Source organism: Dermacentor albipictus, chromosome 4 (assembly GCF_038994185.2).
Source record: "Dermacentor albipictus isolate Rhodes 1998 colony chromosome 4, USDA_Dalb.pri_finalv2, whole genome shotgun sequence".
In the NCBI taxonomy this organism is placed as follows: domain Eukaryota; kingdom Metazoa; phylum Arthropoda; class Arachnida; order Ixodida; family Ixodidae; genus Dermacentor; species Dermacentor albipictus.
The window spans coordinates 14,913,152-14,939,854 of NC_091824.1; the positions used below are offsets into that span (position 1 = coordinate 14,913,152).

The 26,703-nt window shown below is 44.3% G+C and overlaps 1 protein-coding gene across 2 annotated transcripts in view; it reads left to right on the plus strand.

The window, feature by feature from the left end:
• LOC135917152 (cell adhesion molecule Dscam1-like) overlaps positions 1-20,999 on the plus strand; it is a 1,023,231-nt gene extending 1,002,232 nt beyond the window's left edge. For both annotated transcript variants that reach the window (XM_070536836.1, XM_070536837.1), the window contains one exon: positions 16,668-20,999. In XM_070536836.1, coding sequence (XP_070392937.1) covers positions 16,668-16,717 — 50 coding nt within the window. In that variant the 3' untranslated portion in view covers positions 16,718-20,999. The remainder of the gene's footprint in view (positions 1-16,667) is intronic.
• Positions 21,000-26,703: the final 5,704 nt, after the last annotated feature.

Below are 26,703 nucleotides of genomic sequence, written 5' to 3' on the forward strand. Positions count from 1 at the left end.
TTGACCCCGCGTCTCAGACGACGTACCTTCTTTTGCTCCATCATTCCTGGGTCAGATCGTCTGAAGCGGTGCGTCATGTCTTTGATGTATAGGGTCGAAGTTTCGTTTGGCAACTAGAGGCGTGCCTGAGTCGCTAGTTCCGCTCGTTCGTGGCGATCAGCACTGGTGTAGGTGTCCAGAAGCCGACTACGAAATTTGTGCCATGAGGTAAGTTGCTCCTCGCGGTTCCGAAACCATGTACGCGTACCATCCTCCAGGTAGAAACAGTCGTGTCTCTGTTTTTCCGCGTCGTCCCAATGGTTCAAGGCAGCCACGCGCTCGAAGTCAACCATCCAGTCTTCGACGTCTTCGAACACTGCGCCATGGAACGTTGACGAGACCTATGGGCTCTCTAAGTGCATACCGATTCAACATCGTCCTCCCGTACCAGTTGGGGCGGGTTGAGCGGAATCGCTGGTCATACCGGTTGAAGTGAGAACCGTAGCGTCGACGACTTCCGGGGCTAGTCCCCTTATCCTGCGGCTGGCTCAATGCACGGGAGTATCGACCGGCACTAGATTCGTAATGCAGATCCTTGGAGGAGTTTGCAACATCCGTGAGGGTTATCCCACATCTCCACTAGTTTGCCACGAGCCTTCAGAACTACTCTTGGGGGTTTACTAAACCGCAGAGTAGCTAGCTTCTGGAAAAACGCGTCTGTCGTGGTTGTTCGCGATCAGGGCAGAGAAGCGTGGTCTTTTTTCTTTCGGGCTCAAACCCACTCTTGCCTTCGACTCACTACCTACATGTGGCAATATTATGTGTAAAATGATCAAGCACCTACACCCTGAAACAGGAAAAAAAAAACACTTCTCCCTCTTCGAAATCTCATGTGGGCTGCTAGGTACATTCCATCTTTTTAGAAAGAAGGAATAGTAATTTGCGTGCTTAAACAAGGCAAGGACCCCTCCATACCTAGCAGCTACACACCTATTGCTTCGAGAAGCTGTCTATGCAAGCTCTCTGAAAAGATGGTAAACCGGCGCCTAGTCTATCTCCTAGAAAGGAACAGAACGCTAGATCCATACCAATGTGGCTTTCTTTCACTGTATTTTCTGAGCTTTCTCTCGCTGTATTTCTTCACTTGGAGAAAGCGTATGAGAGCATATGGCGCTTCGGCATTATCCGAGACCTTTCGGGCATGGGTGCCGGTGGCAATATGTTATGTACAATTGAAAGCTACGTTTCTAACCGCACCTTTCGTTTAAGGGTCAGTCAGCACTTTTCGAGGTCTTTGACCTAGTAAACTGGTGTCCCGCAAAGTGCTGTGCTTAGCTCTACACTGTTTGTTGTGAAAATAAATTCTCTGCGAACGGCTATCCCATGAACAATATTCTACTCTATGTATAAATTTGATGTGCAGATTGGTTTTGAGTCGTGCAATATTTCTACCTTCCAACGACGTGTCCAGGATGGCTTAAATTAAATAACTAAATCGGCTGGTGAAAATAGTTTTAGGTTGAGCCCACGGAATAGTACATGCGTCCTTTCCAAAAATAATAGAGGAATAGTATCACTACCTGCTGTTGAGTTCTCTGGTAGCATATTACCTGTAAGCAGAGAGCACAAGTTTCTCGTCATTATAGTGGACTAAAGACCTATATTTATCCCGCATAGCGAATACTTCAAGGCTAAATTCCTGAATAAAATGAACGTCCTAAAACTTTTGTCATGCATACAACATGGGGCAGTGATCAAAAGCGTTTCCACAACTTGTATAACAGTCTTGGCAGCTCACGCCTGGTTTACGGGGCTATAATGTATCCTTCCGCAACGCCAAGTACATTACTAATCTTAGACCCCGTTCACCACCTGCGTACCCGTCTCATGGCCGGTGCTTTCAGGACAAGTCCGATTCAGAGAACCTACGTAAAGTCAAATCAGTGGTCACTTTATTTGCAGCGGCCATGTAGTTGTTTTACGGATTTTCTGAAAGTACACTCGAACATTGAACATCCTTCTTATTCAACCACAAACGGTATTACCGACGTGAAGCCAGAAAGCTGTTCTCTGCGTGTCAGGAACCTTAGTTAGGAAATGGGTGTTCCATGGCTTGAACATTGTCCTATTGCTTCAGAGAAACTGTTGCCACCCTGGCAGCAGCAGCTCATAGGCTGTGACATATTCCTTGTAGAGGTCACTAAGCACCTGCCAGAGGCACATATTAAATGTATTTCCTAGAACTCCAGTCGAAGTACTTGTGCACAAAGTTTTACACAGGCGCTTCTAAGTCGCATGCCGGGGGTTTCCTCTGCAGGCATTGGTCCATCCTTTTGAGAATGCGCTGTACTGCACCCGGCAACAACTATCTTTACGGCTGACGCTCATACACTATTGTAAACTGTGAATCAAATAAGGAAATCAAGACTTGGAAAAACAATTATATTTGCAGACTCATTACGAGTCCTAAAAGCATTGATGTCACTCTGTACACCCAATAATGCTGCAGCTATTGAACTCTATTATGTTCCCTGTAGAGCTTATGTATCTAATCAGCACGTCCTTGTATGCTAGTTGCCTGGCTATAGAGGCATCGAGGGTAATGTGGTAGCAAACCGAATGGCCATATCAATTACAATGCAGGCAACTCCCAGCGCGGTTGTCCCTACTACCGACCGCAAGCCTTCTTTTACGAAATAAACTGCAAAGCCACCGGCAACGCCTGTGAGATGCTAAAACAATAAGCTTTACCTAACTTAGTCACAGTTAGGATTCTAGCCATCCTCAACGAAAACACTACGGACTGATGTCCTATTCTGTCGTCGCAGAATAAGGCGCACTAATGGCATCCCATGTGCTGGATGTCGTGGTAGGATAACCGTCTTCCACGTCCTTCTTGAGTGTCGGGAAGCCGAAAAAGAGGGACACATTTTCCTATAGCATACCGCTATCCTGTCCCTCTCGATCCCATTGTGCTTTTTGGTGAAGAACTGCTTTTTAGAACCAAAGCAGTCCTAGCTTTCCTGAACGAGGTTCGCCTACTTGTTATAAGCCGAATGAATTCGTAGTGCTTGCTCTCTACTGAGGATGCTGCTGTGACAGTGGCTGTATATAGCACATGCCTCCAGGCCCTTGTATTTCAAGCGAGAGAGAGAGAGAGAGAAAATAATGCAGAGAAAGGCAAGGAGGTTAACCAGAGGTAGTTTCGGTTGGCTACCCTGCGCAGGGGGAAGGGTTAAGAGTGATAAAAAGAGAAACAGAGTAGAAGGGCGAGATAGAAAGAAAGGGAGACAAGCACGAACAAAGCGCGTACACTACAGAGCGGTAGGGGGCGGCATTCGTAGAGTCTGTCGTGAAGCCCCGTGGACCGCAAGAACCTTACTAGCGCGAGTAAGGCCTTCAACGCGGATGTTCTTTCGGAGCATTGGCCTAAAGCTTTTAGTTCTGAAAGTGGACGATTGTCCAACTGGACCAGTACTCTGCACATCACTTGTCGCTCAGCACTGTATCGCGGGCAGACACAGATAATGTGTGCGAGCGTCTCGTCGATGTTATATGTGTCGCACGTGGGGCTGTTGGCCATTCCTATGAGGAAAGCATAGGCGTTTGTAAAGGCAACGCCTAGCCACAGACGGTAGAGTATGGTCTGTTCAGGTCGGGGTAATCCAGGTGGAAGGTGTATCCGTATGTCCGGAGACCACGAACGCAACCGACACATTGTGAAAACATTCGAGTCCCACAGGGGCAAAGTACACTCACGGGACATCAATCGAAGCTCAGCCGCAGCGTCTGTTCGCGAAAGCGGAATGAAGACTCGTTGACCGCTTTCATGTGCAGATCGGGCGGCTTCGTCGGCGTGGTCATTCCCGGTGATGTCACAATGTCCTGGAAGCCACTGAAAGATTGTGTCCCTTGTCATAGCTTTGATGATATATGTGCCGAATTTCTGAGGCCAGTTGTTCATTGGGTCCGTGGCGCATTGGGCTTCGTATGCACTGAAGGGCTGCCTTGGAGTCACCAAAGACTGTCCATTGTTGCGGTGGCTTCTGCTTAATGAAATCAAGTGCAGCACGGAACGCCACGAGTTCTGCACCCGTCGATGTGGGCTCTGATTAAACAGTAATGCTTCCAGCCGATTTTGGCATCGGATATATTTTGTATATTTTATCGTTCTTTCGAAGTGCATCTTCATGTTCTTACTAAACATCATTAGTCATTGCCATAATTTCAATACATGTAGATTTCATGCACTTTAGAACGGCTATTTTAAGGCCCCCTTACAGCCACGTCTCATCTACTTCTCAGAATTTATCACTACAGTGTTAACTCACTAACATGGCGCTCTTTGGCCATACCTGGCCTTCGCGACACTAAACTACACACATTCATTCATTCAAATTTGGTGCCATAATGCCAGATTGTAAATTGTTCAATTACGCTGGATAACCACTTTTTTGACCCGTGAGCCATTTCGCCTTAATATGCTCAATACGCGCCATGCGATGACTTAGCGGCAGCGCTGCCGATGGGCACAGCGTGCGAAGGATGCGCGAGAGAAAAGCTCGGCTGCATATATTCCTCGTGCATCGCGCTTTTCGATGGCGGCAGTATGGTGTGTTGTTGCATTGCTTCGTTGTCATTTGCATTAACGTCGGCATTCATCCTGAGTTGGATCCGCATATGAGAAAATCCTAAAAGCTAGGTACAATATTCCTGGTTGTCCCTATATGGCTTTTTAGGTGCAAGCAGGAATAATGTGCAGGGAATCTAGGATTTCGCAATAGAGATATCTTTCGGAATTTTTTTTACCCTTAGCCTTTTCTGTGGTAACCCTAGGTTTCTTCAGGGTTAAAACAAATGTATGAAAAGGAGTGGAGATTTACTAAGTCATTCTTCAGCGGCTAGCGAATCACCGGGGAGATTACAGAGCTTTAGTGTGTCCGGTGCTTCAGTAAACGCAAGCGTACTGGATGGGTTACCGCATGAGTGGATGTGCCAATATGAACGGCCTGCATGGTTCGAGCCGTGATAGAGCAGAGCTCAACCGGACAAACACAGAGCTTCTATTGCAGCAACCAAGTGTGTCCTGCATAGCTGCTGGTGTAAATTTTCGGCAGTGACGTAGTCGTGTAGCTGCCAAAAACTTCAACTAGAATCAAAGTAATGTTAGCAGTATTAGCTTTGTGTTGGTCTGGTTGACCTCTGCACCACCAGCTGCATCGTGCAGGTTGTTCATGTTTGCGCCTTCGCTCATCCGGTAAAAGACCCAATTCACTTGCTTTCACCGGAATACCGCCCATGCAACAACTCTCACTTTTCCGCGAGGAACGCATCGACGAAGCTGCTCCGCCCTCTTCCCAAGCCCTATTTCCCTTACCCTAGTGCACCGTAGCAAAATGGAATCTCTCATCTGGTGAACCGCCCTCTCATTCGGCTCTTTCTACATATATATATATATATATATATATATATATATATATATATATATATGATGCATGTAAACAACGTCTATCAGTTGTAACGGTGGCCTGTTCTAGACCTAGGTTACTGCCGTGTTTAGTAGAAATGTTAGCGCAATCACAGGCAGAAACATTGTATAGAGTGGCGCTAAGCGTGGAGGTTAATTCTAGAATTCACTCTGGGAAGAATGCTGCACAAGCATTGAGCATTCTTGTTGGAGTGTGCAACGCTGGGCTAGTTATTATTTATTTATTTAGGAATACTGTAGCCCTCACTTGAGGGCCATTACAGGAGAGGAAAAGAATAAAAAATTTACATTTCAACATTGACAATACAACATTATACATCATTGTCAAACACAAATTACAGGCAGGATGAACAAATATACACAGAATAACAGTAAGCATGTTCAAGTCTCAATGATCCCGTTGATTGTAATACAAGTCTAATAGACTACAAAATTCGTTAACATTTTGTGCTGTAACAGTGCAATCCGGAAGGCCATTCCATATAGTAATAGACGAAGGAAAGAACGAGTATTCGAAACCATCAAGGCGTGTTTTATAAGGTTGTACACTAGCACTGTGGTTTAAACGCGCACTGTGTTTTAAAGGGGGGCGAATGTATGTTTCTTTGTTTATTCTTATTTGATTTCTGGTTATCTGGAAAAATAATTTCATTCGTTGTTTTTCTCGTCGTGTTTCTAGCAGTTCCAAGTCACAGCATTTCAACATGTGTGTTACAGAATCGGCTCTCCGATAACGCGAACAAATAAAACGTACCGCGGTTCTCTGAATTTTTTCGAGTTTATCTCGCAAGTAGAGTTGGTGAGGGCTCCAAACTGGGGAGGCGTACTCCAAAACCGGGCGAACAAATGTTTTGTACGCAATGAGCTTCAAATGTGTTGGTGCATGCTGCAACTTTTTTCTCAAAAAGAACAGTTTCCTGTAAGCCCTAGAGCAGACCTCCTCCACTTGAAGGCGCCAGCACAAGTCATGAATAATGATCACCCCTAAGTACCTAAAGCTACGTACATTCAACAAAGAGTTATCACCAATTTTATAGTCAAAGGAAGGCACAGTTTTCTTTCTTGTTATATGAGCAAACGTCGATTTCGAATAATTTATTTCCATTCCCCATTTTATGCACCAGTCATGTAAACCTTGGAGACACCGATTAATTTTCCTTTGGTCGGTTGTATCTGCCACAGTTGTATAAAGCAAACAATCGTCGGCGAAAAGTTTCATTTTAACAGGTGATTCCAGAACACTTGAAATATCATTCATGTAAATCAAGAACAATAGCGGCCCCAATACCGACCCTTGTGGAGCCCCAGACAATACTTCTAGTGGATTAGACATGATGTTTTCAATCCGGACGGATTGTACACGACCTCTCAAATAGGATGCAATCCAGTTCACAATGTCTGGAGCAATACCTGCGTTCTGGATTTTAAAAAGCAATTTACCATGCGGTACCTTATCAAAGGCCTTTGCGAAATCTATGCAGATGACGTCAATTTGTTCGCAGGCATCCAAAGCTAGATAAAAATCATGAACCGTCTCAATGAGTTGCGATATAGTGGATAATCCGCTTCGAAATCCATGTTGTGACGAAAAGAAAAAGTTATTGGCTTCAAGGAAAAGAACGATATGCTTTGCTACTGCATGCTCTATAAGCTTACAAGTCACAGAAGTAAGCGATATGGGACGATAGTTGCTAACTTGATTTCGACTGCCGGATTTAAAAACCGGAATCACAACACGGCTACGCCAATCTTGAGGTAGTGAACTGGTTTCCAAGGATTTTCTAAAGATTATGGTTAAGTAGAATGACATCCATTCGGCATATCGCCGTAAAAATTCACTTGGGATCCCGTCTGGCCCGCTTGCTTTCTTGGCATCAAGATAAGCAATTGCTGAAATATGCCAGCCTGAGTGATTTCTAGTGGGCGCATTGCGCAGGCGCCCAATTCACTGTGCTCATTGTTTCCTTGCTCTGTTCTCGTCTTCGTAAATACTGACTGGAAAAATACGTTGAAGCAGTCTGCTATTTGCGTTTTTTCCGTGATCATTTGAGATCCGCTTTTTATCTGGTGTATCTCTTCTTTTTTATCCCTTAAGTGCATCCAAAACTTTTGTGGCGAAGATCTTAGGAACCCAGGAAGCGTTATGTTAAAGTACTTTTCCTTAGATTCCCGTAACGCTAATTTTAGTTGAGCACGCAAATTGGACACCTGGGATGGGTTTTGTTTATTTTTGTGTAATCGTTTTATTCTGCGTTTTAAGTGTATTATTTCCCGAGTTATCCATGGGCTATGCTGCTTTGTTTTTTTCATGCGGGTAGGAATAAATTTATCTACGCAATGCTTGACGATTTCCTTGAAACGTTGCCACAATTCTTCTACAGATTCACTAGATGACGCAAGTTCAAATTCACTAAATGATAGACTTAAGTTATCTACTATTGTTGTATCGTCTGCCCGCGCGTAGTCTTTTATAAGTTTAAAAGCTGGTAACCGCCGGCGACTGGGTATATCGATTGGTATATCGACAGATATCATTTTGTGGTCCGATATTCCTGGTTCGACTGACACACTATTAGCAGCTATTTTGCAAGATAGGAACACAAGGTCTAACAATGACTTAGAATATAAAGTTTCTCGTGTATTTTCTTCAACAATTTGCCGTAAGTTATGATAAATCATAATTTCCAGTAGTTTTTCAGCACTCGAAACTTCCGTATGTCCAGGCGAGAGAGTTTTCCAGTTTATGTGGGGTAAATTAAAATCTTCAGTCATTATTAGCCTTGTATTATTATTCAACTGGGTGCACAAAAAAGCGTTTAATTCGTCCAGGAACTCAGGCGTGGTAGCAGGGGCCCTGTATATGCCTCCCACTACGAACGCTACACCATTTAATAAGATTTTGCACCACACTGCTTTTGAAAGACTACAGTCTATTCTTTCTGCCTTAACTGATGATTTCACAGCTACAGCTACGTCCCCACCTCTTGAGCCCCTATCCCATCGGAATATTTTATACCCTGGAGGAACAACACAGTCATTGGGAACTAAACTATTCAACCACGTCTCTGTAATAATAACTACGTGTGGATTATGAGAGAGTAATATAGATTCAAGTTCTGTGGTCTTATTTGCAATACTCCGTGCATTCAACAAAAGAAGGCGTAGCTATGCGTGCTGCTTAGAATTAGAAGCGCCCTCCGAAGCAGTAGCTGCAGAGAAGCAGTGCAATTTTCGGGCAGCTTGGTCCCTGCTTTGCACTATCTCCCGACGCTGTCCTCGTGCTTCGTCCCAAATGTACCATTTGTCTTTTATTTTCAGTTTTTCATGGATCAGTGAAACCTTCACCCCATTAACTCTTTCCGAAGCGGCACTTTCCCATAACTTCTTTCGAATTTCCACCGTTTCTGGTGCATAGTCATTACTGACTGAGTAGGCGGATCCCTTCAATTTGTAGCAGTTTTTCATCACGTGCTCCTTTTCCTTATAGTCATAGAATCGCATGATAACCGGCCTCCTTTTTCCGTCTTTAATCCTGCCTAGGCGATGCATTCTTTCTATCGTCTTTACCTCGATGCCCAATTTGTCCTGAAATACCTCTTCCATGACTACTTTTTTCAAATCACTGTCTGTTTCAGAGGCACTTTCTTCGACGCCAAAAATGAGAATATTGTTGCGTCTACTCCTGTTTTCGTATTCGACCAGTTTCTTGGCTTGTAACAGCACGGTATCCTCAAGAGAATCTATTCTGGTTTTTATTTCCTGGATACGATCTAGTGCACTGGATACTTGGTTTATCTTTGCATTCAGTTCGCAAATTTGAACCTTGATGTCATTCAAACCACTATCAGCCGCAGTCTGGTTATCTAGTATCATCTGCAATAGCTGGGCGGTTGTTGGCCCAGGGTTTTCTTCAATATCACCCGACATTATAAGCAGTAGCAACATCGACCAACAATCGACAACAGTCTGACAAAATCTACGAGGGCACGGCAGAACTAACAGAAAACGGTTGTCGCTACGGAAACATGGAACTTCATATTGAAAACGAACCTGCAAAAGCAGCAGCAGCGGCTTAGACATGCTGTCCACAGGCTGGGTGCCGTGCCCTCTGAAGTGGCCCTTGTCTCGATGGTCCTTTAATACTGTTGGTGCCGATGACGTCACTCCACGAGGCAGGTGATCCACCAATGCGTAGGCAGTGATTCTGTCGGCGAGATGATGTGGCAAGTGTGGCGTCCGGTCGGTATCGCTTGATGAAGCCAGGGCGGAAAAACATGGCAGGACCTGCAAAAGCAGCAGCAGCGGCTTAGACATGCTGTCCACAGGCTGGGTGCCGTGCCCTCTGAAGTGGCCCTTGTCTCGATGGTCCTTTAATACTGTTGGTGCCGATCCGTCACTCGAGTTGGTTAAAAGCATGATCTGAAAGGCAACAAACGCACACCACAGGCGCTGTGATCTAAGATAGATCTAAATGGCCATTGTTGTGCGTTTTTTAGTCCGTGTGTCACCGTTTTAGCGCTCTTTTCAGCCATTTAGATCATACCATTTTGTTAAGTGCCATCCTGGCGCTTATACACATTTTCCTGTACAGTGCGTCGGTATTGCTGCCAGTTCAATTACGGATGGACATATGCACTTAAGCATAATCTTTCTAGTGCATAATCTAATGCACCGCGAGTAAAAGGGTGAGGCGTAAACAAAGTTATTCGCGGATGCCTTGGCAGATAACGTCGCCAGTATTTCTCAGAAAGAGGTGGGGGTTGCTGAGCTTCCCACTTTTGTCTTCGTGCACGTCATCTCCAATCGCAGCTGAAATTCCAGGGTCGGATGGAGTAGCGTTGCTGGTCCTAGTTCAGTCGCGCCTGCACACTCTATCATGGATTCGAACCAGCTAGCCCGCCAACGTGTTTTAGCCAGGAACAACAAAACAACTGACTTTTGCCCGCTTTGGCGCAGTGATCCTAGCAGACGTCTATTTCGCACGTGGAACAACAAATTGGGAATCGCCCATTTACAGCATGGTCCCAACGAAATCACTAACGAGGCGTCAGAAAAAAGTCACCAAAATTATTTTTGCTTGTTATAGCTAAGCAGACTGTCCGTACTGAGCCTGCTCGAGGGGCAGATACTAAGCGTTGGAAACGCCTTACGGAACAATCTGACAGAAAAACAGCAAAGTACACAGTTACCAGCTGAGCAGCCTTGCCAAGACTGTTTCAATATTATATAGTATTAGTTTGCGAATAGCACATCCGTAGTAAAGTTTAATTTCAGTTGGCGTTTGAGGTTTTTCCTTAGATTTCGACCATTTCCAGAGTTTCTCCCCTAGCTTGTTTATTACATACGTCTTTATTATATGTGTTATGTTTTTGGTATCCAGTTTGTATTCTGGTGTGCGTCATTTAGAGAAGCTTAGATAATAGACAGGATTTGTTTAATCAATTTTATTTAAAACTTGATTTTGTGCATTAGTTGCAAAAGGCTGAAATAAGTCGTATACACAGTGATTATACAAAAGTAACAATCACTTATCGGACCTGTAGCCGAAGGCTAGTTAAAGGTCCGATACAAAAAAACATATAAAGGAAATGCTAGCATAGCACGAATAAAAAAAGAGCAACAGTAACTACATACAAAGGTGTTGCTTGTTGATTCACAAGTCAACTAAAAGGAAGTGAATACAGGAGAGCACCAAGTAACAGTGTAAGGGGCGCAGTTCAAATACAAGAGAATACAGATCGCAATGTAAAGATGTGTGCTATGATGTTAATTTCTTTTACGTATCCCACAAAAAATTGCAGGTAATATTGATTAGTACTGAACTGGTTGATAAGGCATACAATTGATGAAATTCAATGCGCACATAATTAGAAAACGAGAGAAATACGACATTTCAATGTATAACAAATTAACACAATCGCGTCATACTAGATACATGGATTAATCAGAAAGTAACCTAAAAAATGTAATAATTCTTGCTGTATACAGATCTATCAAGAAATAGATTATTTACTCTGTCTTTAACAAAGTAAGAAAATATTGTTTCAGGGCACTGGGGAAGTTCGAGGAATTATTGACTCCCGCTGGTAGTCCGTTCCAGGTTTTAATGCCTGTGAACTGTAGCATACGCTCTCCGTATATATTGCTACACCTGGCAAGATTAAAATGACCTGCAATTACATTTCTTGTACATCGCGAAGACGAGTAAAATATGGATGAGCTGAATGGGTGGTTGAATCTAACAACCCTATAGACACAATGAAATGCTTTGCTGACGTAAATAGTCAAATGGTAATATGCGATATTCGTGAAATAACGGAGCCGTGTGATCGTAATTTTTAGCATGACCCATAATTCTAATTGGACGTTTTTGGAGCCTAATAATCGGATTTAATATGGTTTTATACGCCCATGCCCACGAGTCGATGCAATACCTTAAGCGACTTTCAATAAAAGCAAAATACCTAAGTCGTAAAACTGAGGTGTCAAAGTACTCGCGGACTAGAATTAAGCCGTAGCAACCAGATGACAGTCTAGAGCAGACGCTGTTTATGTGATCTTTCCATTGCAGGTGCTTATCAAAAATTACCCCAAGGTATTTGTAAGAACTTGTCTGATCCAAAGGGATGCTATTTATATGTATGTTTAAAGGTGTAGTGTCTACAATTTTGAAGCGTGACTGAAAAACAATATATTTTGCTTTCTTTGTGTTATTTGTTAATTTCTTAGCCAAGAACCAGTTGGAAATTCTATCTAACTCTACATTTACTTTATTACTATGTTCTGCAATATTATCCGCAGTTACTATAATACATGTGTCGTCTGCGTACATCAATATTTCTGCAGAGTCTATAATTTGTTGCAGTTCATTTATATACAAAGAAAAAAGAAACGGACCTTGAGGGACTCCAATAACAATATTTTGTTTTGAAGAAGTTATGTTATTGATTTTGACAACCTGAGATCGATCATGCATATAACTTGATAAAAAGTCAAATACTTTACCTCGAAACCCGCAATGTTTAAGTTTGTTCAATAAGATGGAATGATTCACTGTGTCGAATGCTTTCTTTAAGTCCAAAAAGACGACAGCTAGTAGTTTATTTAATTGTAAAGCCATATTTATCTCTTGCGTTAACCCCAAGACTGCAGTAGCTGTTGAGAAACGAGGTCTGAAGCCATGTTGCTTCAGACTTCGTTTCAGACCGTTTCATTTCAGCCATGTTGCTTCAGACCTCTACAATGGCAGAGCACATTGTACTTATCAATGAATATTTTCATCCGATTCGATAATTTTTTTCAAAAACAGTATTGATTACATTTAAAACAGAGATTGGCCTGTAATGTGAAGGGTCAGACGGATCACCTTCTTTATGGATTGTAATGACTCTGGCAATTTCAAAGAATTTAGATATATTGCTTGAGTAATAGACTGATTGAACATTTGACACAAAACTGGGCCTAATATATCAATATTTTCCTTTAACACCCTTAGAGAAATGCCGTCGGGTCCTGGCGCTTTATTGTTTGGTGTATTTATTACGTTTGAAACGATGTCACTGAGCTCTATCTCTTCTAGAATAAACGAATTTACTTCTGGATTAGGAGCGGGAGAAGCTTCACCATTTAGCTGTGGTAGTTGAGCGGCTAGCGCTGGACCTACACTAGTAAACTAAACACACATTTTGTCTTTTTACCAGTAACCTAGTTTACTATTCGCCACGGTTGTTTGGAGTCGCCGGCAGCTTGACTGATACGTTTCGAATTAAAATATCGCTTTCGGACTCTCATCATTGACACCGCTTTGTTGCGAAATGTCCTGTACTGACCTTAGTAGTAAGCATTACTCCTATTATGCTTCCATTTGTTATACCAGTATTCTTTTGTTTTAAGTATTTTCAAAGTTTGTGTCGTCATCCATGGACAGATAGGCTGATTATTAGAATTTCTAGTATATGTACTGCTACACTCATTTATCAAATGGATAATTAAGCTAATAAAATTGGAAAACTCCATGTGTACATTACCATTGTAAACTTGCTCTAAGTCGGCCTCATGGATTTTATCTCTGAGCTTCCTGTAGTCTAATCTGGTCATAAGCCTCCCGTCATCCTTATTCTTTACACTTTGGCTGTTAGATGCCGTGAAGATAGGCAAATGGTCTGAAAGAGGTAGACTGTACACTCCACTATTTATTTCAGACTCGATGTTCGTCAATGCGTGATCTATTAGAGTAGCCGTAGTGTTTGTTACACGCGTCGGTTGACATATCAAATTTCGGAAATTAAACGATTTAAGGAGATAAGAATAATCCTTGTGTATTGGATTAAGTATGTCAATGTTCACGGCACCAACGATTACAACCTGCGTAGCTTGGCAGTTTCGTAAGTAAGATAAAATTGATTCCATCTTATCAAGAAAACTGCCAAGGCTCGCGTTGGGAGGTCGATAGACCACGCCTACGATATAGCCGGTTTCTATTTTCACGAACAGTACTTCAATATCGCAGGAAGAGAATGTAATCAAAGGCAGTATTGTAATGTCAAGATTATTTCTCAAAAAAAAGGGCGACACCACCCCCACGATAACGTGACAAACGAGGACGGGATATTAATCTGTACCCTGGCATATCTACGATTTCATCATTCAAAAGCCAAGTTTCACTTGTCGCAATGACGTCATACAGGAAATTATGCACCGAAAAAAATGAGGTCAACAGGTTTACGTTTTTTCTTAAACTGCGTATGTTCCAATGAAAAATGGTCGCATTTTTGTTAAAACAAAGGTCATCTATTTGCTTTGATGTGTAAGCCATCTTGTTTTAAAGCTTGTATCTGTCAGGCTACCCAAATATACGGGATCACACTATTTGGGCTAAACCTTCTTCACTTGTGAGGCTGATGACCCTAGATTTATCTGTCTTCCGCATTAACGCTTTGCCATCCGATACCCAGGCGAATTTCCACTTTTGCTTTCGCTTCATTTGGATGGCCTTGGCGAGTAGCGCCTTATATTCTGGGCATAGATATTCATTCACGTACAGCGGTTGAGATTTTTCCGCGCCAAGCATTGCTGTTGTTGGTCTTGTTTTTTCTTGCTGCTTGTGGCATCATGTCGCGCTTTCGGCGTGCATTAAACCTGACAACGACATTGGCTGGTCCGTCACCCTTTGTGTGCACACGATGAATGGCATCAATGTCTCCATCAACGAGATCAACGTTCAAGAATGTTGCAATCTTTCGCATTGTTTCGTCAAGAACTTCATTTTCAGTGCAGGGGATACCTTTCAATTCAAGATTATTTCTACGACTGTACTGTTTCAATTCAGTCAGTTGCCGTCGTGTTTCTTTAAGTTCTTTGTCTAGCCGCTTGCTTTCTGTTTGGCAAATCAGGCTTTCTTTCTGCACTTGAGAAAGTTCTTTTCGAAGGTTTACAATTTTTTGCTTGAACTCTTCAAAGCTACTATTGATAAAGCTCATTGAAGCTGCAACTGATTTCAGCTCTGCGTTTATGCTGTTGTTTGATCGGTCGATATTTTTCATTTCTGCTTTTACTTCTGACAAAACTTGCGCAAATTTCGTGGTCATTTCCACCATAGTCTTAACAACCTCCATTGCAGATCCAGGTGGTTTGTCTCCAATAAACTTAGTGAATTGTTCGAGAGCGTCACTCTTTCCACTTTCCATGATGCAAGGCAAAATATCAACTATACGTCAACGATAATCGCACATCGAACAATGGTGTAATACGGCAACAGACAGCAGTTCAGCAGCAGCAATATTCTAAGTAGAAACAGTAAAAAAATGGCCGTTGGCCCACCTGCAGAGGTGAAAAAAGGGTAGTTTTAGCACGTCGTGCTGTTGACACGGCTGCCGAACCACTGTGATGAATCGTCGGGAATCCGTGCTGCTTATATGGTTACGCAGAAGGCCCTGCCACGCTGGAAGCGGCCTGATAGGGAACCACGGCTAACTGAAGTACGCCTGCGCGCTGGTTTACTTGTCTGTCTTCGTCACCTCTTGTAGCCACACCATGCTAGGAAAGCCTGCAGCGGTGAAAAAACGCTGGTTTTAGCACGTCGTGCTGTTGACATGGCTGCCGAACCACTCTGATGAATCGCCGGGAATCCGCGCTGCTTATCTGGGTACGCAGAAGGCCCTGCCACGCTGGAAGTGGCCTGACAGGGAACCACGGCTGACTGAAGTACGCCTGCGCGCTGGTCTACTTGTCTGTCTTCGTCACCTCTTGTAGCCACACCATGCTAGGAAAGCCTGCAACGGTGAAAAAACGGTGGTTTTAGCACGTCGTGCTGTTGACACGGCTGCCGAACCACTCGGATCTATATACGCGACATGCTCTCAATTTATGCACCTTACCAGAATAACTCTTTAAATAACTCAAGAATGGCTCACAATATATTTTCAACCTTAGGGCGTGTTATTCACATCTGAATTTCTTCCTTGGGTGTGCGGCTTTGCACAAAAGAAGAATACTGGGCTCGGTGACGCCATGTCTTGGTCGGTAAGGTAGTAATTTCATCTCGTACCCATCAGAATTCTATTTATGTCACTACAAACAATTTGTGTCATAGTAAAATACAGTTTAAACAGGTTAGTAACAGTGCGTATCCCTCGTATTGTTTATATTGTGCATTTCCACTGTATAGTATGTGGGTACGTATTACTCACTTGACAAAGTGTAGACATTGTGTAAATGTTTGTTTAGTTTTCTTTTTTTCATCTCCTCATTGTTCACGCTGTCTCAGAATATGCCTCCTCTACAATTATTTTTTTTCGTTAAATCCCCCTAGAATCTCGCAGCAGTAGAAGAAAAGGGTCTGTGTTTTGTCTGCAAACTAGTCTTTTTTTTTCATGGGCAGAAAATATAATTGTCACCAAAGTGTGGCTGTGCGTTGAGAATCCATCCTTGTTCCCTACCAACTACTCTTTGGTGCTTTCTATTGGCCGCACTTGGATCTCCTTTATATTGTTTAATATATTGTTTTCGTTATCGTTCTAACGCTTCTATAGCCATACTTCCATACCAACACGCCCATTTTTCACTTTTGATCAGTTTAGCCATATTCCTCATAATTTCATAATCTTCAAATCTTTCTTCTCATAATCTTGTGTAGCCTTCCGCATTCCCGATTTATAATATGCTTTGCTACTTCCTTTCTTCTTTTTTCTTTCTTTTGCAGGTGCTTTTGGCCGGCGGCGAAAGTCCGGTTCTGACATCATTGACTGCTAAGTCACTATCGTGGCACACTGCTGCTGTCTAGCAGAGCCACAGTTCTGCCCAACTAGTCCCTTTATATTCCCCTCAAATTTCTAAATACACTTGAGACAATATTCAGCATCATCATTTTGACGGAGATTACAAGAATCTCGTCGAAAAGTGTGCCATCAAAAACTTGTCCCAGCTTTTTACTGACGTGTTGTGCGCGAACGACAAGTGTGTGTTCCCGATTCTGCATGTGGCACTGAACGCATGTTGTGAAACATTGCTGACAGGTTCGAGAACTGACTAGCATATATTATTGCCGTCTGACACTGCGTTCGTCCTAGTGAGGGGTTGGCAAGGTGTTCAAGAACGGCAGACGTCCCGAATTCATCGCCACTGCCAGTGCTTAATGAGACCATCTCGACGGTGTTGCCTGTGTGCGCGCGAAGCTGCGTGATTTTGCTCACGCGACAATGGGAATCGCAGACACGATGACTATGAACTGTTGCAGTGTGCGCGCACATTACGGCTACACTATTGTCTTTCAAGGACGGTGGCTTCTCTTATAAATGAGACAACGCATCTGTGGGCATATCGACAATACCTGGAGAAGATGTCTTAAAAATGTCGCTTCATCCCTTCTTCAGGACCACTCCACCATTGAACAGCGCACTTTTCTGCGATGTGAATTCATTTCCCACGCAGGGCTGGACATCTGTGGCTTATACTTTTTGAACTGTGCTAGATAAAGTTACTTGTGCTTTGGTTTCATTGCTCACTGTGGTGAACGTTTATTCCCCTTCATTTCAGCGTCGTGTGGACGTCTTGCGACGTCTTCTACAAGCTCATAATTTATGACAACCAGTGTCAACCCACCCATTTAGAAATGCAACCCTTCCAGCCGTACAACTTATACGTTCACTTCACCCACGTTCAGCCCCGGGCTCTTGTCAACCGTATCTGCGTCGCGAAGACTAGTGGTTGAATCCTGACCTTCATGATTTTTTTATAAAACCGCACGTTCAAGTTCGCATGGATTTTTTTTTAACGCACGGTATATTGATGTTCATAGAAGTGCGATGCCGAAAACGCTGTAATCACTTGGATCACTGGGATGACTGTGATGATGCTTTAATCAGAACATTCATGAAAAGCATCTGTACTTTCTTATGTAAAAGCGATTAGTTACGTATGAATCGGGACAGCGTTTTTAAATTCTTTGTCATCAACGTAAAATCCAAGGATTCCTTAAAATGCATGCCCCCTCCTAGTCTTACAATATTATGTAAAATCACAGAGAATAAGCCTCTTGCAGGTATATTAAAAAGCTAATTCTGATAATACTATTCACTGCATTGCGTATAATTGCTTATAGGAGGACTGTAAAAACAGGCACTTAAGATCTACACCGATACTGTATATGTACCAACTGACATTGAGCATACGCAATGCTATAATCTAAAACCTACAATAGATACCAAGACAGTTTATCTATTACATTACACAGAACAAAGGACCTTTTTTTGTCTCTGCAACGGTACTTAATTAAGGACGTAATAGGTAATTTGTCAGTGAAGTCTTTACAAGGTAAAATTTTACAGAACAGTTATTTAACTGCGCCTTTTTCGTGTTGATCGCCTAGGTAAGCGGTTGTCAAGATTGCTTCTAGATAACTTTTACCTATTAAAACGATGCGTTTTCTCCCACGGGACAAAACGTGCATTATTCAGAGCTTCGCCGGTTTCGTTTCTGCAACTTATATGTCGCCGGTTGAAGCTCCGATTGCCGCAGGTGTGAAATGGGGGCCTTTATTTCAGAGGCTTGCGTTCGGGCTGTGTTGAGGTTTTCCACTGAGCACTGTGCATTCAGGTTGCGGAAAGACAATGATGTGCACAAAATTGAAGCTTGTAAGATTTGCACATGATCTTTGTGGCCTCCAGAGCCAACCTTTGAGAATATAATAGCGAATGCCATGTTCAAACTCGTTCTTGTTTTTGAATTTAAATTGAGTTTTCTTGTTATTTACTTCGCTTACATTGTGTAATTAAAGGCAATGTGTTACGTTAAGCTTATTTGCTACAGTTCATCGCGACCGACGAAACACTGATGTTCAACACAAGCCCAGCAAGACATGCCCGTTGTATGGGAGTGTCCGGGAAACCTGCAGAACGTAATTTTTTTTTGTTTTGTTTCCACACCTTGTCTTATATAATAGTTCATTGATAGCGTGACTGTTGGATCTCAGAAATGATTTGATGCAATATGCACGTTGTCATTTCCCTCTAGCTCAAAAATCGGTGCCTGCAGACTGCTAAAAAGCGTTCAGTGTCTTGTGTAACATCTTGTCAATACAGTACTTCCCGGCTGGTACACAAAATGTTGCCACTGCGAGAAAGTTAGTTTGCTACACCCTGAAATGGCCAGTGGCTTGTGTGACTGAGTGTTAATGGCAGATTCTGGAGCCATAGCTACCATTCCGTGTTCATTATGCATGTTCATTCCGTGTTGACAGCTGATTGAGCATCGATTTACTGTTGCGCCCTTCCCGTCCTAATTTTTTAGTAGTATTACACTCGTGCATACTAACATACAACGTGAAAAAAATATTCTGTCTAAGCGCGTTACATATACCAGTTTTTCTAACGCAAATGCCGCCGCCGAAGCAACGACCATGAGGTGCGGCCTTAAACAACCAGGTGCTACATAAGCCAAAAATTTTCTCCCATCAATAGTTAATCTTGCGTACTACCAATGGCTACCGTAGTAAGTCTGCAAGGCTCTGCTTCGTATTTAGCTTGAAAGAAATGCAGACGAGTAAGTGAAAACATAAGGGCAAGGTCGTGGGTATTGTTTAAAAGAGTATAACTGAATATACAAAATAGCAAATTTTGCGTTTGATTTCGCTATACAACTGCCGTCTCTCGCACAAGCATCTGATTTTATGCTGAGGAGTTTAGGCTCCAGACAAAATTTTTATATGACCGACGCGATGCTTTGTTTTTATTTTCTAAATGATTAGGGCAATGTAAAAGTTGATAAGTACGCGTCCCTTATGTCCTTCCACAGAATCTTTCAACGCGCCAATACGCATGCAGCGGCTAGCATGGCCGTACATAGTTTGTCATCTTCAAGTTCGCGCTTTGCAAAATGATTTCCAGACCAAGGTCTCTGCGAGGTATAAAGTCGGCAAAGTTCTTGCGCCTATTTGAAGCTAGCAGGAATTTCTTTTTTTAAGTGAGGTACTTCATATAGGTTGCTTTTAACAAATGTCTTGAAAAGGGTAGACTAATTTCTTAGATGCCTCTTGAAACACATTCCCTGCTGAAGGTTTCATTGCGCGCCAAAGTACGCGTGATTAGCGGTGCAAGTCTCGGCAATTCTCTTTCATGCATATACAATCAGAAATTCACGCTGCTTTTTGTAGTATTTCACACCGATTCCGAGTCTGGCAGGTAATCTCCACAACAGCAAAAATGTCGGACGCAATTGATACTTCAGCTAACAATATTTCATAAACTTAAGTGCGGCATTTAGACAAATTGATAGTAAAGAGAAACAGCATGAAAGGCAATGAGAGAGAGTTTTATTCCTAGAGGAATCGAAAAAGAACACACTCAGGCGAACCGGCTCGTCTCGATCCATGGCACCGTCTTGCATACGTTCATTTTCCTATGAACGATTTCTGAATTTTTAAATTTCTGCATGCTATCTTGTTGTGATGTCGCACGCGCTTATACTAAACGTCTCATTGTTGGTTGTATAGCAAATAGGTTTGGTCATTCTAGACCGATAAATTTTATGCTGCTTCCGCCGACTGAAAACGCTAACTGTAAATCAACCATACGACGTTAAGAGTTTAAAGTGTCTCATTATCTTTATTCTACTTTTATCCCAAATCATTCAATGTGAATTAAAGTTATTGGCAATCGTTTGCGTATTTCCTACCTACACCGAGAGCGAAAAGCACAAAAGCATACCGCAAGCATTTACTCTTCTTGTATTACAATGAATTCCGCTACACACATCTTATATGCTTTTTTTGTGTTTTACCTCCTGAAACACCCATATTGTCGAGCATGGTCGTAGACCTGCTTTTTGTTCTGCTGTATCAAGATGGTGAAATGAAATGTTTGTACAAGTGTGTGACATAAGAGGCCGGTACGAAAACAATGAAATAAAGTTTGTTCAATTTTCAACAGCGCATCATCATTTTTAAAAGGTGTTTCAAGTGTACATAAAGAAACAACAAAATAAAACAGTTTTGTTTTGTAGGAAATGCTCCTTCTTAGCACACCACCTTCGCCTGATGTGTCCGCTGCCACAGTCATCGGGCATCTGTTCTGACGGATGCCGGTAAAGTCGTCATGGCAAGGCGCTTACTGGCGGGACACTGGACGCTTGCATGGTACTGTTAAAGAAACGAACGCGTTTACGCTCCACTTTAATCTCTTATCTATAACGTATTTCATGCCTACAGTCACTTCTAAACGCCTGCTCCCTTAAACGAGCGAGCCTTCAGCTCAACTGCCACTCACTGCCATCAGAATGGGCTAGCGCACGTGCATTGTTCCTAATGTAGCAGAGCTAAAGCCCTCTTTCAGCATTCGCTATACATCAAGCAGATGAAGCAGCATCATAGTACGACATTGTACTGTGACGGCCGAGCATTACTTTGTGCGCATGCGAAAGCATCTCCTACAACGCCGCATACAAGCCCTACCGATGTCCAAGCTTTATATAATGGTCTGCAAAGTGGTATAAATAAAGTACATTCCTCCTAATAAGCGTCAAGACGGAACAGCCTTGTGATCGACAAAGCAAACCATACAAGTGTTGCTGGTGAACGAAAAGAGAAAACACTTAAAGCACGGACAGTGGCGCTAATTCTTCCATGAAGGCTAGCTCGTTGCTGCTTTGATTTAGTTAAAATTATAGTTAGTTTATAGAGCGTAGTTTCCGCTTCGACGTGTTCGTACGTGCCATGTGGAAGAACAAATGCAACACTGATGCATTTCCACCAATAACCCAAGTGGATCGATTGCATTGTTGGTCTACTAGCGAGAAGCGTACAAGCGTAGAGAAGCGAGAACGAGAAGTGCGTCGAGAGGCCCTGAATAAAAAGCATTTTTTGTTTCTTTCTGTGACATCTTGCAATAATGCTGTGGAAATACACGCGGGAGCCGTTGCAGCAGGGAGGAAAACGCCCATCTGCGCTAGTGGCGCTGCTTCCGGCGCGCATCACTGCAATACACACAACACGAACGTTGACGCGAGGGAAGCGCTTGTTTAGCATTTCAGCGTGCTAATGCCACACGTGTCTCAACAGAAAACATTCCGAAAGAAGAGATGTGTCAGACGTACTTGCTTAAAAAAAATTTGCGCATCTGTATATCATAACCGTAAAAGAGTTGACAGGATAGTGTTCATAAAACAGCGCTAGAGATGAAGACGAAAAGAACACATGCAATAGGACTGGTGAGGATAAAATGTTCTTGCTTTTTTTGTCTTAGTCTTTAGCACTGCCTCACGAACGCTGTCATGTTCCACCGATTCGCCCGAATAAACGTATTGTTGAATGGACATTTCAGAGGTAACTTTACCTGATAGTGTGGTGGTTTGGGATTTTCGGTACGTCATCTTGAAGGCTTCTTCGTGCCGCTCAACTACGGCACGGGCGCAAAGAAAGCACGAGACACACTGCGCTAACTTCCAGCAACCTTTAGCGAAAACAGTAGTAATGGCCAGAATATATGGAGCGAACTTTCACGACGAAGTTCGGGCGGCAGAAAATCAGCCGCAGCGCGACGCCGTATGTTCGTCGGGCTGCGCTACATGGAGCGAATACACGGCGGCCGCCGCCGCCGATTCGTGGCGTTGTTATCAGTGTGGCTAGACGAGGCAGATGCGCTGTAGTGAAACACATGACAAAAAAAACTTTTTAACAACTATTATCGCTTTTGAATTGCGGAACACTCTAAAAACACGCAAAATTTTGTTTAGAAATGATTTCTAGTGTTTTTTTATGTGTTTGAGATATTCATGTGCCGATGTAGTTTACAAAAAGCGGCGATGCTATGCGTTGTGGCAAAACTGGGCGAGTAAACAACTTTCGGCTCCTCCACCTCCGCGGCTCTGTTCTGTGGCTCAACGCGCGCGCGGCCGCGCCGCTTTGGATGCCGCCGGATTCCAGCCGCGCCGCTTTGGATGCCATGAATACGAAAAGCGGGAGACCTGCGTGAACGATAGAGCGGCATGGGGATACACGGACAAGCGGGGAAGCCTAGTCGGAAGTCGGGGCGAATGGTGAGACCTGATTGGCCCGCACTGGGGAGCCGCTCGTGTGCCGCTTCCGTTGTCGTCGACGCCCGACGAACTTTTCTGCGCCAGCTAGATCGGCGGCGAACGACGTTTTCTCTGCCGCCGCGCGTCCCGCGTACGCCGCCGGGCGTCGAACGCCGACTATTCGTCGCATATTCGCTCCATGTATTCTGGCCTTAACGCGAGTTTGATGGCTATTGTTAGATATGGAGCTGTTTCCTGAGGCTACGAGTTCCCCAAACCACTTCGAATCGCAGCACAGCTAATTGAGGAATGCAGAAGCAGGAAAGCACATTCCAGAGGAGCACCAGACAAGTGCAAACAAGTTTGCAGCTAACAAGGTCGTACGCCGCCGGGATTAGAAGGGGTCCTCGGACAATAGAGCCCAATCGTCCCCCTTCGCCTTTGAAGAAGGCATTTGCCACCACTGCGGAGCCGAGCCACCGGGAGCAGGTGGGCCCTTGTACAATGGAGCATGAGCGCCCTCCCTCCTTCTCCACCTTGGAAGTAAAGTGGGTGCAAACCAAGACGGCGGTAACGCGCCGTGACAGCCAGACGTGCCGGGAAGGCCCAAGCGTACCTCTTCATCTCCTTGAAGAAGACAATTGCTACCGCTGAGGGCCCGCAGCACCGGGATCAAGTGATCAAGAGAGGAGGACCAGGCGCCGACTCTCTTCGCCGGGTATGACACCATCACACGGGCGCCTACCATTGGCTGAAAGTGGCGTCATCGGAGCGGACTCTCCCATTGGTCGAACATGACGCGACTTCCAGTGCTCGAAGGGTGCATAAGAAGCCTTCCAGAGAGACCAGAGACATGCCCTGATTCCCTGATTCACCTCTCTCGAACTTCTTGCCGCGGGTCGCAGCGTCCGAGTTGCTGCCGGCCCGTAATGACTGTATGACGGTTCATTGACTCTCACCTCTCTGTATATAATGTAGAATAAACCCTCCCAAGTTTGGTTTTTCATCCCGAAGTCCGTCCTTCAACCCCTACATCTGGTTGGCAGCGGTAGGATCGCCTCCGAATGCATCAGCTGGTGGCAGCGCTACGGATAAACCTTCGTCGAGAGAGATCCTAAGGAACCGGGAAGAGCGAAGAAGAGAGAGCCTTCGTCGAAAGAGGCCCGAAGAAACTGGGAGTAGCGAAAAAGGAGCGAGCCTTCGACCCAGGGAGTCCGGAGGAACCGGGAACAGCGGACGAATGAACCGGATGGCAGGGTGCTGCAACCGTAAGTGAGCGCGTGGTTTTTTTCCTTATGATTCGCCAGACTCAAATGTTGTGTGTTCATTTTGATAGTTCTGGGAATCGGGAGTGTGTTGCATTGTGTATTTGCACAAATTAATTAAGGAAAACAGTTCTAACCACCTGTCGGGGCAGCTGCCATGGATCTTAGAAGGTTGACGAGGTTAGACTTGTTGTTGGTGTGCGACGATTTGGTAGTTGAGGCGGACGAACGGATGAGGACGCCAGCTATCATAAAAGCGATTAACGATAGTGGCAATGATGACAAACGCATTGAGCTTGCTTGGGAGGTGATACAGGAGCCACGGGAGCGTGTGCGTCGTGTACGTGTGCGAGAGCGTCGTGAACTTATGAGTAAGAGTAAGCGTGAAGAACGCGAGAATGAACGGAAGCAGGAGCTTCAAGAACTTACTCTTGGGTGGGAGCATCACGAACGTGAGAATGAACGCGAACGCGAGTATCAGGAACGTAAGCTTGAGCGTGAGCAAAAGTATGAGAGAGAAGGCAGCCCTGATCAAAGAGATACAGCATTGTGATCAGTTATTGGCACAGAGACAACGGCTGTCTGAGAATTCTGTACGTAGTACAGAGCGAAAGAATGAGGCAGCATCTAGCAGATTTTCGCCAGAAGCCGACGAAAAGAGTAGTGCCTGTGAGATTGGCTGCAGAATCATAAGTGAAGGGAAAAGGCTAGCTGCTAACGATGCCTTAGTGGCAACAGAGGCCGTTAAAGGCCGCAAGGAGAGCGACGAGGTGCTGTGCCAACAGATGACTGTAGAGACAGCTAGGCCAGCTGCGAACAAATTGGCACAGTTACCGCGCGTGTGCGTCGCTGGTAATGTTAGCGAAGTTGCTAGCGAAGGAAAGGGTACTGCTGACCCGACAGAAGCGAGCACCCATGTAGAGCCAGATCTGCGTGCAGAAGTGAGGTGCGAACTGGACGATGCAGTTGAGAGTAGTTCTCGGGATGGCGAGCTCCGTAGTCCACAAGAGAACAACTGCATTGTTCAGGGATCGGTGCGGCTCTCCGCCAGTCTAGATGGCCTAGATAGGGATGATTCAGTTGTTAATCATTCGGACTGTGCGCGTGAGACAGCGATCGATACCCACGGGCTGTTTGCCGATGCACAGCGTGAGCTGGGCAATGTAGTAGAGGGCAGTTCGCAAAAGTGCGAGTTGTCTAACTCGAGTAAAGCCTGCTGCATTGTGCCAGAGTCGGTTGAGCTGTCCGCCAGTCGAGGCAGAGAGAGTGTTGATTTAAATGTAAATCACTTAGACTGTGCGGGTAAGAGACCGATCCGGGCCGACGAAACGTGTACCGGCCAGCACGAGGCACGAGAAGGCGACATGAAAGTGAGTGCGAAGAGAAAGCGTCGTAAAAAGAAGCGCGGTAAAGACCGAAAGACGGTAACTGATGTCACGCCGCCAAAGATGGCGAGAAACCCAAATGGGCAGGGCGCGAGGAAAAAGGTGCGGTCGTCACGGACGATGTTGACGCATCCAAAACGAGCGAGCCACAGGTCAAAGGGGGACCGCGAAGCATGTTCTGCACGGACGCGGACAAAGGGCACGAGGCTGTTAATCTCCTCGTCGTTCCGTAGTTCTTTTCACAGCTCAGCATGCAGTTCGAAGAAACGCAAGGTGGCAGGACGAGACCAGGTGGGGAGTAGCGACGCGGTCAGTCGAGTTTGTGAGGAAAGCGGGGCGCCAGGACGCAAATTGGCAGGAGACCGTAACGTCTTGGGGGAGCTGATAGTGAATCAGCCCTTTTGTTGTTTCTCGGCAGCCAGAGTAGCTTTCAAACCACGCCCACCACGGGTTCGACTCGAAGTATGAGTCAGACGTAAGCGTTTGGAAAGGGAGGCTAAGAGCCGTTCCGTAGAAATGAAGTGTTGTTTTTTACTTTGAGCGTCGGAAAGTTTTCGCGCTTTGAGACTGAGATTTCTTTCAATATGTAAAGGTATGAGCTTTGTTTATGTTTTGGTTTGAGAAAGCTCCGAGATTTGAAAGACGCGTTTGTGTAAACATGTAGTCTCGCGAGATGCTCATTATTAAGTAGATAGGCTTTTTTTGTGTGTGTGAGTAACCTAAAGGTCAAGGTTATCGTCGAAAGGCCTATGGTAAAGCGCGTGTGTTATTTAACCTTCTTTCTTTTTAAGTGTTTTTGAATTTTCTAAGGTTAAGCGCGTAGATTTTCAGTGAGTGCATGAGTTGCACTGAGAGGCGTTCATAGTTCCATTAGCGAGTGTCCTGTGTGGACGGAAGGAAGCAGATTTATGACTGGGTTGCTCGTGTGTTGAGGGCAGCCGTATTCTGACTTCTATTATAAGTACGCGTGGAACAAGTTATTAAAAGACGCATTATTTTAAGGGTTCTGCGGAGTGTGTAAGTCCCGCGAGTTTAATTGTTCGTTTAAGTCACGTGTCCTAGAGGGACTAAAGGAAGAAAC